The sequence below is a fragment of the Sander lucioperca genome, chromosome 14, assembly GCF_008315115.2.
Source record: "Sander lucioperca isolate FBNREF2018 chromosome 14, SLUC_FBN_1.2, whole genome shotgun sequence".
NCBI lineage: Eukaryota > Metazoa > Chordata > Actinopteri > Perciformes > Percidae > Sander > Sander lucioperca.
This window is the reverse complement of record NC_050186.1, coordinates 3,942,175-3,955,140: the sequence shown is the minus strand read 5'-3', so window position 1 is coordinate 3,955,140 and position 12,966 is coordinate 3,942,175. Positions and strand designations below refer to the sequence as shown.

The 12,966-nt window shown below is 41.1% G+C and overlaps 1 protein-coding gene across 9 annotated transcripts in view; it reads right to left on the bottom strand.

Moving 5' to 3' along the window:
* LOC116062792 (probable E3 ubiquitin-protein ligase HERC1) overlaps positions 1-12,966 on the bottom strand; it is a 43,901-nt gene that overhangs the window by 19,029 nt on the left and 11,906 nt on the right. For 7 of the 9 annotated variants that reach the window (XM_031317464.2, XM_031317463.2, XM_031317470.1 and 4 more), the window contains 24 exons: positions 12,748-12,880; positions 12,097-12,300; positions 11,689-11,910; positions 11,137-11,310; positions 10,765-10,879; positions 10,505-10,622; positions 9,996-10,197; positions 9,531-9,825; positions 9,384-9,432; positions 9,262-9,307; positions 8,405-8,658; positions 7,996-8,193; positions 7,677-7,797; positions 7,307-7,547; positions 7,011-7,177; positions 6,693-6,845; positions 6,484-6,581; positions 6,256-6,351; positions 5,014-5,181; positions 4,639-4,878; positions 4,459-4,542; positions 3,955-4,180; positions 1,596-1,890; positions 529-1,241 (listed from right to left, as the gene is read on the bottom strand). In XM_031317464.2, coding sequence (XP_031173324.1) covers positions 529-1,241; positions 1,596-1,890; positions 3,955-4,180; positions 4,459-4,542; positions 4,639-4,878; positions 5,014-5,181; positions 6,256-6,351; positions 6,484-6,581; positions 6,693-6,845; positions 7,011-7,177; positions 7,307-7,547; positions 7,677-7,797; positions 7,996-8,193; positions 8,405-8,658; positions 9,262-9,307; positions 9,384-9,432; positions 9,531-9,825; positions 9,996-10,197; positions 10,505-10,622; positions 10,765-10,879; positions 11,137-11,310; positions 11,689-11,910; positions 12,097-12,300; positions 12,748-12,880 — 4,612 coding nt within the window. The remainder of the gene's footprint in view (positions 1-528; positions 1,242-1,595; positions 1,891-3,954; positions 4,181-4,458; positions 4,543-4,638; positions 4,879-5,013; positions 5,182-6,255; positions 6,352-6,483; positions 6,582-6,692; positions 6,846-7,010; positions 7,178-7,306; positions 7,548-7,676; positions 7,798-7,995; positions 8,194-8,404; positions 8,659-9,261; positions 9,308-9,383; positions 9,433-9,530; positions 9,826-9,995; positions 10,198-10,504; positions 10,623-10,764; positions 10,880-11,136; positions 11,311-11,688; positions 11,911-12,096; positions 12,301-12,747; positions 12,881-12,966) is intronic. The other 2 variants (XM_031317466.2, XM_031317469.1) reach the window with 2 other exon arrangements.

Here is a 12,966-nt window from a genome sequence, read left to right as displayed (position 1 = left end):
GAAAAGATTAGTCGATCAACAGAAAGCAAATGGGCTAATCTGACAATTGATTATTCCAGCTTCTTTAATGCATTGAAGCTTTTGCTTGTCTTAAAATGATTGTAAACCGAATATCTTTGGGTTGTCTGCTGTTGGTCAGACAAAACAAGACCGTTGAAGTCGTCACCTTAGGCTCTGGGAAATAGTGGTGGGCATTTTTTATCATTTAAGATGTTTTGTAGACCAAACAATCAAGAAAATGATCAACAGATCGTTAGTTGCAGCCCTAATACTATATAAGTCATTTCACTTCCAAGGCCAAATAATGAAATAATCATGCTGTGTGGCTAAGCAAGACCTCCATGTCAATATGTTATTAATTTCTTAATAGTTTCCCGACTTTAGAAGTCCAAGTCAAGTCCTTAGTCCTCATCTTTGTAATTTAAGCCTGCCAAAAGTCCAAGTTTCAAACCTACAGCTCTGCAACACAGTATAACAAACTAAAATAACTAGCAAAGTATCTGCAATCTTATCCATACATCTAGATACCTTTGTGTTCTTTGTCCTCCTGTAGTCTGCTAAGGGCACCTTTGTAGATCATGATCTGAGCCCTTTCCAGGTCTACAAGAGACACACCCTGTTTGATGGGGCAGGGCCTGACTGCCCACTTCACCATGCTCTGCACCACATACTGCAGCACCGATCTCAGCTCAGCACTCTCATCCCACTGTTTGCTGCTGGCCTTTGCCTGGTCAGGGTTTGGGCTGGAAATGGGACTAATTGAGGAGTTGGGAGGGTCATGTTTAGGTACTAAGAGCAAATCTGATAGCTTCTCACAACTAAAAATGACAGTCAGGGATTTCAAAGCTCCAATAAGAAGGTATGAAACCCTCACTGCTCTCAGTTCATGTGCAAAAGCATCCACTTTGGAGGTTTGGGATGTCTGGGAAGGTTGGGGTAGACAGGTCAACTCATGATGGTCACCGATCTTTGTGGCATCTTTGGTTGAGGACGGTGATGGGAAGGGGTCTGGCTCGACCATCTCACTCTCTTCAATGTTCTCCTCTGAGTTTTTGCTTTTAGGGTTTAAGGCTGGATGAGCCCCCAGCCATCCCTGCTCCTCCAGCAGCCCCATCAAATAAATCAGGTCTAACAACACCGTGGGTTTGAGGCCTCCGAGTGGGGTGACATCGCAGCAGGATATGTCACAGGGCTCCAATGAGATGATCGGCGTGTCGCTGGGTGACCAAGAATTCATGGAGCTTAGTTATTGGAAAGGATGGGAGGAACCCACAGATACAGCATGGAGTGACACCAGGACGGATTCAACAGGGGGTTAATGGATTTAAGAATGAAGAGGAAAAAGCAAGAAGAAAGTAAGATCAGGGGGGTAAATGATGAAAATAAAGATGTTAGACAGATTGCAGAGGAAGAAAAATAAAGACTAACAGAAACGAATTATACCGAGTAATAAACATGCTGAAAGGACCAAGACAAGAAAATTATAAGAATTGTTTCATGGAAGTCAATGAGAAACATCGTTTAAGAAACATATGCAAAGACATATCATACCATAAATAAGTTGGCATATGAATATGTATATATATTTGTAATACCTGACAGAGAGGTCTGCCTCCTCCCACTGAAGCTTGGCCAGGGAGCTTCCTTCTTTCAGGACTCCCAGCAGAATGGCCCTGCGCCCACTGGGCTTGTGCAGGCACAGACCTCCAGCACGGAGACCACTGTCCACTCCTCCAATCAGGGCCAGTACCGGCCACACTTCAGTGCAAAGAGCAGCTAGCTTGGCCTCTGACAGGGGCCGACGATGTGCCAACAATTCCCCTGTGTCGTCAACAGCAACGTCTGGGTCTCTTTCATTCTCTTCCTTCTCAAAATGTGTGGGACTGAAGCCTATAGAAGAATGTGAGACAGTGAGAAGAAATCAAAGTGTAGCCTAATACGTAATAGGCATGAATAAAATGCTTTATAAGGATGGTACATTTTTATAAACGTCATCCATTGCCTTCAATATTGATTTTCAAATACTTGATACTCTACAGCGGTCAGATGCTCAAGCCAAAGATGTAACAAATCAAACACCACTGGTTTTCATCCAGCTGTTCTTTACACCAGCTGTTCATTGCTTGGTCCACTGTAGCCAATTTGTGATTGACAGGGATCGCTAATTTCATTTTAGTTTCACATAATTAAAAGATAATGTGAAGCTGAGAGAATTAAACTGACCTCAGGGAGTATAGTGTTTCTATTGTGATGGAGAGGCCTGTCAAAATCTTAGGGAGTAGTATTACACAAACCTGACTTTCAAGGAAGTTCATTCAAGCCTGGTGAATTTAGGTAAACAGTGAGGGTGGCTGCACAACAGAGTAACCCGAAGAATCAAAGTGTGAACTGCCAGAATGGCCAGCAACTCTTAATTTAGCATTATCAGGATCAGAATACCTATACGGAGTACCTAGCAGGTCAGGTATCGGCTCTTTCCTGGGACAAGTACATCTGAACACTACGGGTGCAAATTGAAAAGAAAGCCCTAAGGAGTTAAGACAATGAGTCGCAACTTCCTTGGTTTGAATCTGGTCGGGGACCTTTGTTGCATCTCTCTCTCCCTCGTTTCCTGTCATCTGTCCACTATCACTATCTAAGAAATAATGCAGCAGTGCATGTCTAAGAATGATTGTTGTTTGTAAAATAAACATTCAGAAACTAGTAAGTGACATTATTATTTTTACCTTTGTTGAAAATAGTTGAAGATATAAAGGTTTCCTGTGCTAGCAAAGTTTATAAAAACTAAACTAAAGGAGCAACTATGCTACACCAACAAGTGGCATCTGGACACCCCAATTTGGCACAATACACACTCAATGTCTGGTAACAAACCCTTTACTTGTAAGCAGTGGAGTGACAGAGCCATTTATACTGTAAACCAGCTATTCAATGAGAAAGGTATGTTGAGTTTTGAATAACTAAGAGCTAGTTTTGAGGTCCCCAGGACATCCTTCTTCTTGTATCTGCACTTAAGAGCAGCCCTAAAATGTTATGGAGTGCCATGGGGAAACAGTCTTGAGGCGCACCCAGTCATTAAATGGTTTGTTGATTTTCCGGTGAGAGGATTAGCGTCCAAGATCTATGCTAAACTGATGCAAGTATCCATAGGAGAACTCCCAATAGCAAGGAAATGGAAGCGAGAGCTGAGCCCTGAGGGGAACGCAATCAATTGGGAGACAGTTTGGCAGATCCACTTCAACATACGTCATAGGACATACTGGATTCCTTAGAAGAGATACGTCTCTAAAGTAATTCCCACTCCCTATTGCACATTCTGTCAACCTGAACAAACTGGAACTTTCCTGCACATGGTCTAGGAGTGTGAACAGGTGCATTAGTTCTGGAATATAACAACATCAATAATATCTGACGTGATAGGATGTCGAATTCCTACTGACCCAATTGTTTTGTTACTTAATGACGATTTTAAATTACACCTGCTTGGGAGACAGAAGAAAATTTGGCTAGCTGGCTCAACCGCAACCAAAAAAAATGATAGCTCAACGCTGGCTCCCCCCCCACTCACTTTGTATAAAACAGTGGTTGGCGTATTTTTTAGACATAGTTAGCTTGAGCTCTCTACAGCAAGGATTAACAAAGCCAAATCATTGATTATAGATCTATGGAAAAACGGAGCAGCACAAGTATCAGTTAGAGATCTATTAGAGAAGAGTGACTAAGCAAGGTGTGATTTCTGTTTTATGTTTATTTAAGTTTTATTTGTTTGTTTTTGTTTTCCTCGAGACCGCAGAGGGTGGGGGGTGGGAGAGGGTTTTTGTTCTTGTTCAATTGTATTTATCTGTTCTGCTTGTTCAAAAATATAAAAATAATAAAAAATTGATCTAAAAAAAAAAAACTAAACTAAAGCAGGGTCTATTAACAAAAGTGCAGGCTAAACATGCAGTGTCTGACCTGGATTGAAGCTTCCTAAGTCGTCCTCTTTCAGCAGGGGACCAATGAGCTCCAGGTGGGTGTGGATGTAGTGGTTGATGTGCGAGGCCCACTGGTCACACTGATGGAGCCGACGGAGAAGCTGCACTGTTGACTCCAGTAGCACCGTGGTCCGAGGACTGCAGAGAGGCTCCCCGGGAAGTAGATTACTGGGCATGCCTCGCATCTGGAGGTCACGCAGTGCCACCTGTGAGAAATACAGAGGCAATTTTGTTGCACTACAAAATGCACCTGAAATAAAATGTACGTGGAATTTCAAGACATTTCCTGGAATAGTCAAGAAAACTCATCTTCACTCGCTTTACACATTCACTCTGCAGTCATTTCACTGTACGGGTAGCTAGCAGTTCTCTTGGTCTTTAACTTAACTAAAATGTTTAGTGGCAAAAATACACCAATACCTACACAGGATTCAAAGATGGGAAGTAAGTGCCTATAGTACAGTATGTACAGTATATAAAGTACCTTCTCTCCAGGATTACTGCTGTAGAACAACACACAGGGGTACAGTTCAGAGGCAACCACGCCTTCAAATGCCAACTTTGGCTCCTAGCAGAAAAACACAAACATGCAGAGATTGCAGAAAAACACAACAGGCAATAAGAATTAAAGCCCTGAATACTGACTGTGAACATTTGGTCAGACCTTGTCATTCTTAGCAAATGATATAGTGTGAGCCTCCATGTCCAGGATGCAGGTGATGGTGTCACCCTGGGTAAATGAAGGAAGTGTGCGGACCAGTTCCCCCCCATGGTACAGGTTGCCACTATAGGCACGATACAGCCACATGTCACTGGTGGTGTGGTGGTTGTGATCTCTGACTGGCCAGCGTGACACACCAATACATGTGCCCTCATTGCCTCTATTCTCTTTGGTAATGTAGAACTGCGGAGAGACGTTTTGGTCAGTTTGTTAAACATGTTCTCTCAACACATTTCAGTGGTAAAGTTCGGGAAATAAAAAAATAAAGATGAACTGTTTTAGTTTGCTTTTTTTCTTTATGTAATTACCAGTCCCTACCTTCCAAATAAAACAGCCAGATGTGATGGCAGTGGTTGCCAGGCCGTAACCTTTCCCTCCTGAGCCATGGGATAGGATGTTCCCACTCTCCAAAGAACAGCAGATTATCTTGTGTGGGTCAAAGGAAAAATCTCCAATGGGAATACATTCATCATAGCTGCCAGGGTTCTGCAAAGCATAATGGGGAGAGCACAGTTTACCAGCAATGTTCATCAACTGAATAAATACAGTAAATTAATAAATAAATACATGTTGCAATGTGTAATAGCAGTGGATGAATGTAAAGAAAATAGAAACATAAAGTCATCCAACGACATGATATAAATGATATGACACTTTGTGATTAACTATAAAATACAGGGAACATTAAATTAACATAAAAATGTGTTGTTATTTTCCTGTCCTCTCCCACCTCTCATTCCACCCCCACCATGGAGAACAGGCCCATCTGTTCTATCAAGAAGCCCTGCTGTTTTCAATTTCATTACTGCCAGTAGTGATTTTCACTTCTTTTTAAACACAGCATTGTCTGAGTCTTGGATTACTGCATTCATTCACAATTGTCAAAAGAAAACATCAACACATTTTCTGATATTGTTATGAGGGTTATGATAGGCTGATTATTTGGAAACATTTTGATCGAATTGTATATAAGCTGAGACAGGTTTTTTTTAAATGTAGGGAACAAAATGCTTAGTCTAGCAATTTAATTATACCTTAAAATGGCGCATGTAATAATTCCTTAAAATCAAGAAAACAGGATGACTTAATAAGACACACAACTTAATTTAAAGGGTTTGCAGTGGAGCATTTTGTGAAATTTTTACTCAAGTTTAGAGTTGCGATAGCACAAACCTTCAAAATGTTAGCTATAGATAGTTTGTAAAACTGATACTGCATGAAAAAAGGAGAATGACTGCCCTATTATTTATGTACATTAGGTGACTAATCAATTTTTGCCTCATTTTGTTTTTGAGACAGCAGATCAGTAGCTACAATGTGAGTAAACACATGATGAGATCATTAGGCAAGACATGCCATAGAACTGCAAGGACAATTTGTTTTGCATAATAACACACTGAAATTATACTGCTTATATAGCAGTATTATATAGCAAGAGGTATAGTATAGTGAGAAGTACACAAGTTTTCAAAGTACATAGTAATATTATTGAAAAAAAAGTCTTATGAACCAACACAGAGCAGTTCATATCAATATCAATATGTAGTACTGCTGTATTACCCCCTTTTCTTTTTCAGCCATCTCCTCGTGGTTCTTCTCAGCCAGTGGTTCCTTCCACATATAAACAGACATGAGCTGAAAGAGTTGTTTTACAATCTACGGGAAAACAGAGAAGAGGAATACATGTAATGGACAACGCCTTCATTATCACATTCACAGTTTCAAACTCAAACGTTGAATGCTTAAATATCTTCACTTGCATGTTGCATTTGCAATTTTACATCATACCTGTTGAATTTGAACAGGTTCAGAACAAGCAGGTAACAGTCTTTCTAAAACATGGAAGGCCAAAAGCTTAGTGCGAAGGTTCTGGAAGCACGGGGATCCTAAAAGAGGACGGTAGAGGGGAAGAGGGAATTAAAAGGAACCAAAGTAAACGGTTCTATACTGTAACCAATATCAATGCCGTTTTAAATTATTGGTTCAAATTGTCTTACCTGAAGAGCACTTATGTGAAATAATTGTCATGAGTGGATCAATCCATTTGACAAAAGTAGAAAGTCTTTTCATTACTCTTAATGACAGGACACGCCTCAGAAACACCAAGAAATCTGCAAGCTGAGATTCAACCACTTTGCTGCTTTCCACTCCTAAAACAACAAAAACAAAAGGAAAACTATACTCAAAACCAGAAGGGCTATTTAAAAAGGACTTACAAAAGCAACATCTGTCCTTAAAAAGAATATATTTCAATGTGCTCTATGTAAAAAAAAAAAATACTTCTGTGAAGTTTAATATAGCTAAATATGCAATACCAATTTGATTTGCGCTCTTGCTGCTGGAGTCCAGATCTGTTCTCTCAGCTGTTCCTCTCTCTGCTGTCTGCTGTTGGTGGAAAGTATACAGGATATTTTGTAGCTGCTCACACATCACTTCCATCAGAGCATGGGATACATCCATAGGCAGCAAATCCTCACAGGAGCTGAGAGCACAGGACAATTTGTTATGCAAATGTAAACACTGAAGTGTATTTTCAGTTTTCAATTAATCAAAGTAATAGAAGAACTAATGCACACTTTGTAGCAGCTGTTTAGAGTCTCTTCATTCTCACCTTGCAGCCACAGTCAATATCTGAAGCAGGCGGGCACATGCTAGTCTAACAGCCCCACTTAGCAGCATGGATCCAGATTTGGGGGCTGCAAACCAACCCTGGTTCATCAGTGCACAGCTGTTGTTGGTCAGCATGGAAAGGATTTCCAGGATGCCACATTTGATGACCAGCACCAGGTCCACTGGTTGGTAGCAGAAATTCAATGCAAACATTGTAGCTAGGAGAAGGTGCTGGCAGGGACCTGGGTATGATAGAGACATCATCTTTACTACATGCAAAATACAATAAAAACTGCTGCAACAGGGAGTTGTACAAGGCAGTGCAAATGAAAGCATACTTTATTAAAGACGTGAAACAATAATGAACAAACCTGGATGTTCTCTTTCCAACAGAACCCTCTGTTTGAGGACACGCACTACCTGCTGGTAGAACATGTGGGCTGCGGATTGTAGCTCTCTTTGTGTATCCGGAGAAGCTGAATGCGTACCAGACTGGATTAAGATAAAAGGAATTGGAGGGTAATTTATACAACAAAATGGTAATGTAGAACAAACCAAATACCAAATGAATACAATATTCAGAGATTCTCCTCTCCCAATCTGGCTTGAATTAAATATTCATTCATTATGTCTTAACAGCTTTCATAAACATCTACACAAACATTGTCATAGCATGATTACAAGATGTACCATGTAATGCTGCATCTCATAATTAGCTCCAGAGTGACAGCCAATTATTTGTGTTCCCAAAGCAAAGCATCCTGAGAGGAACTGAAGCTGCACGGACTGCAACAATGCAGGAAACTGAGCGGAGACGGTGAACCCACTGCTCTTTTCCTCCATCTTAGACAGGAAGGATGACATCTGACACAAGGCCTCCAGACGCAGCTGATCACAACAAAGGGAATAGTTAGTAGCTAGTTCAGACCTTTTAAACGCAGTCACTGAAGACAGCCATTACATTAATGAGATTTAAAACGTCAAAAACATGATGAAACCAATGAAAGAACAGATAGGTGTTATGGGGTATTCTAATTCTTCCGCTGTAATAATTAACGGTGTGCTTGTAATATTGTGTAAAAGAGAAAAATCATATTACCTCAGCCCTCTGTTGCTGCTGGAGTATAGCAAAAGTAATGGCCTTCGGATCTGCTTGACTACAAGTCTGTCCACCCGGCAATGTTGGTGAGGGGGATGGCACATGGAGCAGGCTTCCACAGACAAAGTGGGACACCTGGTTAAGAATAGGCAACGTGTTGTTGCCATAGTGGGACATACTGGTGGTTGGGCTGATACACTGCCGCAGGCGATCCCAAGCGTCTTTCATGATGCCCAGAGAACACAGAGGTAAGCCTGGAACAAACAGACCTGAAGAATAAAGGCCAGTACTCTGTCTTTTCTGATATTAACTTCCAACACCTCTTACAGAGTTAATCATTCAGTTTTAATTTCTGTATAAAAACATACTTGGTGTGTTAATTTTTCTGACGTCCAAACAAGTTGTGCGCAGAGCAAAATGAAAAATGTTTATCTATATGCATTCCTTCTGTCACGCTACAGTACGTTCCCCTGTAATAACTCAGACTTGACGTGCAACATTCTGTGCTGACCCAAAGAGACAACTCTAAGTTCAGTACACAATAAGAAGATTAAAAAATGTGCAGTACTGACACAATATTACAAGTAATATTTGGACATTTTGGGAAATACGTTTCTTCGCTTTCTTGCCAGGCTAGAGCCAGGCCTAGCTGTTTCTCCCTGTTCCCAGTCCTTATGCTGAGCTAATGGGTTGCTGACTGTAGCCTTATATATAGCACACAGATATGAGAGTGGTATTGATCTTCTCATCTAATTCTCTGCTAAACTATTCCCTCAATACATGGCTGTAGGGTAAGATGTACCTCTTAAAAATGCATTAATTGAACAAATATTAAGGAGTATACATATTCCACCTACCCATTTTATTCTTGGAAGATCCCAATGAGTGTTTGGATTGGTCAGACTAAGTAAGACAGAGACAATACATTAGCACTGATAAAGAGGCATGGGGCCAAATATTGATAAAGTATAAGACTCACCTGTTTTCGGCCATCAGCAGCCATCATTAAGAATTCTGTTGTTGATTTCCTAAAAGTGGGATAATGCAGACGGTTAGTGCAGAATACACAACTGCACTAAAAAGCAAACATACCATAACAAACATGGCTGCCTAACACAAACTCTACCTTGCTCCAGTAGCCTGACTGTTCTCCCTTTCGCTGGGTTCCACACAAGCAGGCCTGACACCCAGCAGGAGAAAGAGACAGCGGGACACCACCAGATGGCAGGCGTCGGGGAAACCCAAGCTTTCCTCAGATTCCCTCTGCTTCTCCCACTGCTGCTTGGGATCCAGCTCCCTCTCTGGGCTGACTGGGCTCTCCATGCTGCTGGGGAGGGTGGAAGTGCCAAAGGATTCATACACTGTCACGTTCTGCTGTACTTGCATGGCCTCCCGGGTGGCCATGAACGATTCTAGGACTTCTGCAGAGACAGGAAAGTCATGTGAGGATCAGATGGGTCATAATGATGATAATGAGTTGTGTGTGTGTGTGTGTGTGTGTGTGTGTTTCTGTCTGGGTCTGTCTACCTTTAAGATATAAGAAAACGCATTTGCTGGAGAAAGGGCAGACATAGAGATATACATTTCTAACCTGACAGGTACATACGACTGTCTCCAAATGTGTCCTCTTCTGCAACCTCTTCCTGGTTGTGGTTTGCTGTGGGGGGTGGGGGCACCTGCACCTCCCGGCTGCAGTGACCTCCTGACTGCTGCTCAGGATGCTTTCCCTCCTGCTCCACTGAGGTGCCCGGCTCTTGCCTGTCTGCATCGGGACTTTGGGGCGATTGAGTGGTCTGCAATACAAGACATGTGTTAAATACACCTGTGTTTTCTCTCATTTTTAATCAGATTATCTGAGTCCTTTTTAAATATAGTGGAAAAATAAACTATGAAAAAAATAAAAGTACAATACAATAACTTTTTTAATATTAATGCAGCAAAACACCATTTTCCTATTATATTTACAGAACAAATATTAAAACTATACATTGTTTATAAATCACTCTGCTTTGTTCTATAATTGTTTAACTTTGTCAAAAATAGCTGCATTGCATAATGTTTGGTTTTGACATAAAGTGGAGTCATTTTAGTGATTGGTACCTGTTTGACAGCAGTCTGCACCTGTGACATCCTTGGGGAGTTTTTATGGGCCAACAGAGTGCTTCTGATTTTATAAACCGCTTCATAGACGTCTAACAGCATCTCACAGGGCTCATATCTGGCTCAAGGTAAGTGGATAAATAAAGTAGGTGATTAGCATTGCTCTGCGTTGCAGTATGAATCTTAAATAATTTCTTTTTTTTTTTTTTTGAAATGCACAGGAACAGGCATTTCAGCTATATTAAATTTGTGTTACTGACCTGTCCTGCCAACAGGCCTCATTCTGCAGTCCAGTGTGTTTCAGAAGAGCAGCCAGACTGCAGCGACAGACAGTCTGCAGCAAACAGTCGCCTGAAGAGCCTCCACTCTCCCATTCTACTCTCACAGCAAAACAATACAGCTCAATTACAACAAAGTCACACACAAAAAAAAGACACAACCTGAGGACCAGAATTTAAAATATATATATATATATATATATATATATATATATATATATATGATGCATTTTGCAGCAATTATCACAGCAAGTACATGTATACAGATGCATATTCATAATTTATTACTTATAATTTACATTATAAACTTTGAAACACAGGCATACACACAAACAAACATGCAAATCACAGTACCTTTGCTGTGAGCATACTCCTGCATATTCCGCCACAGGCCACCTGCAGGTCCTCTGGAGGTTCCCAGTGCCAGTTCCAGTAAAGTCCTGGTTTCCTCATTCAGACTGAGCTCTGCCAGCCTGGCATCACTACTGCCTAGCAGCACCACTTCAGTCAGCCATGCCATGCTCGATTCTGACGGACAAACAACCATATGGGACATAGGACAAGTGAACAGATTATTTCCTCATTGCATAAGATGCCCTTCAGTATGTATACAATATGAGGTAGACCTTCAACCTATCCCTGTGTTTCCTGTCTATATCTACTGTCAACTACCTAATAAACAACAACAAAACGTAAACATTACTTTACTCATTAGTAGTCTCCCTTACATCCTCTTTGCCAGTTGGCAAACAATGTGGTTTAATTATTAGTGGTCCCAAACAGAATGTGGACACATTGGTGCAACATTATTCTGGGGATGAACATTGCATGCGTTTGGTATCTATTTGCCAACACATTGCATTGGCTCATATGAAAGCATGAAGAGCAAGTAGTATGTTTTCTTACCCAGCTGTTCAAAGTCCATCTCAAGCCCATTCCTGAGGAGGACATTTGATAGCCAGAACTCTGACGTTTTCTCCTGGAGTGAGGGCGGAGGCCCTTGCAGCATACCACCAAGGCAACGGCCGACTGCCAACGCAACAGACCGTTCCAGATCCAACAGCCAGAGCCACGTGCACTCCTCCTCCTGTTGCTGCTGTCCAAGGCATGTGTTTTCTTCACTTTTATCTGTAAGGAAGATCCCTTGACATTGTTAAACTTTTCTATATTGTATCCTGTAAGAAGAATCTTAAGGGTAAAAATGTAACATCCTTTTAATTAAAAAATAAACCTGTGACATTGATGTTACAGTACCACTAACAACAACAATAAGGATAAATCAATGGGTCAAGCATTAATCAAACTTCCACTGACCTAAACAGGTTTTCTGAGCCTCTATCCCCAGTTCTTGTTGCTCCAGGAGGCCTGTCTCTGGCAGCAACCTGTTGAAATCATTGAGTTGTTCCAACACTGCCAGTAAATGGCTCAGGAGGGGTTGAACTGTGCCCAGGGGCAGCAGCAGTAAGGAGTACATTACTTGGCACAGAATGCCGCCAGCCACTGAGTTGTACAACACCACTGGGGCAAGGGTTAAGATGAGAGATGGGGATTAGAGTGACTGATAAAAATGACTGAGAAATACAGACAGATATAGAAGCAAAGTAGAAGACTAAACCATGGATTTTAAAATACATTTGTACAATGTGTATATGTGCTTGTCCTCAGACCAACTGACACCTCAGTGTTGACTGACACAGCTGCTCTAAAATCTATAGACCTGAACTTCATTATCTAAATAAGTAAAGACAGATAAGTATACCTGATGTTGTTTTTGGTAAACAGAACCATACCCTATACATACAGTATATGCATAGATATGTATATATATGTTTGAAACTTCCTTCCACTGGTCAATACATAATATTTTGTTAATTAAAGCACTCTGTGCATAAGAACAGAAAATATGTGGGACAGTAGAGTAACTAGTAATAATAACACACACTTGTTAACAGCCATTATCCTTACTGTGTAGTTTCTTGATTATTTGTTTATCCAGGGAACTCTCCTTCAACAGTTTGGTGGATCTCCGGAGTGTCTCAGCAGCACAGGGAAGAAGCAGGTAAAGATGCTCACGCAGCAGCTTGACACTGCTGTCATCCTACAGAACAGAGGAATTGTGTGAGCATAAATGCAACTATATGACTACAGAGCTCTGGGTAAAATATTTGTTATAATGAATAAATA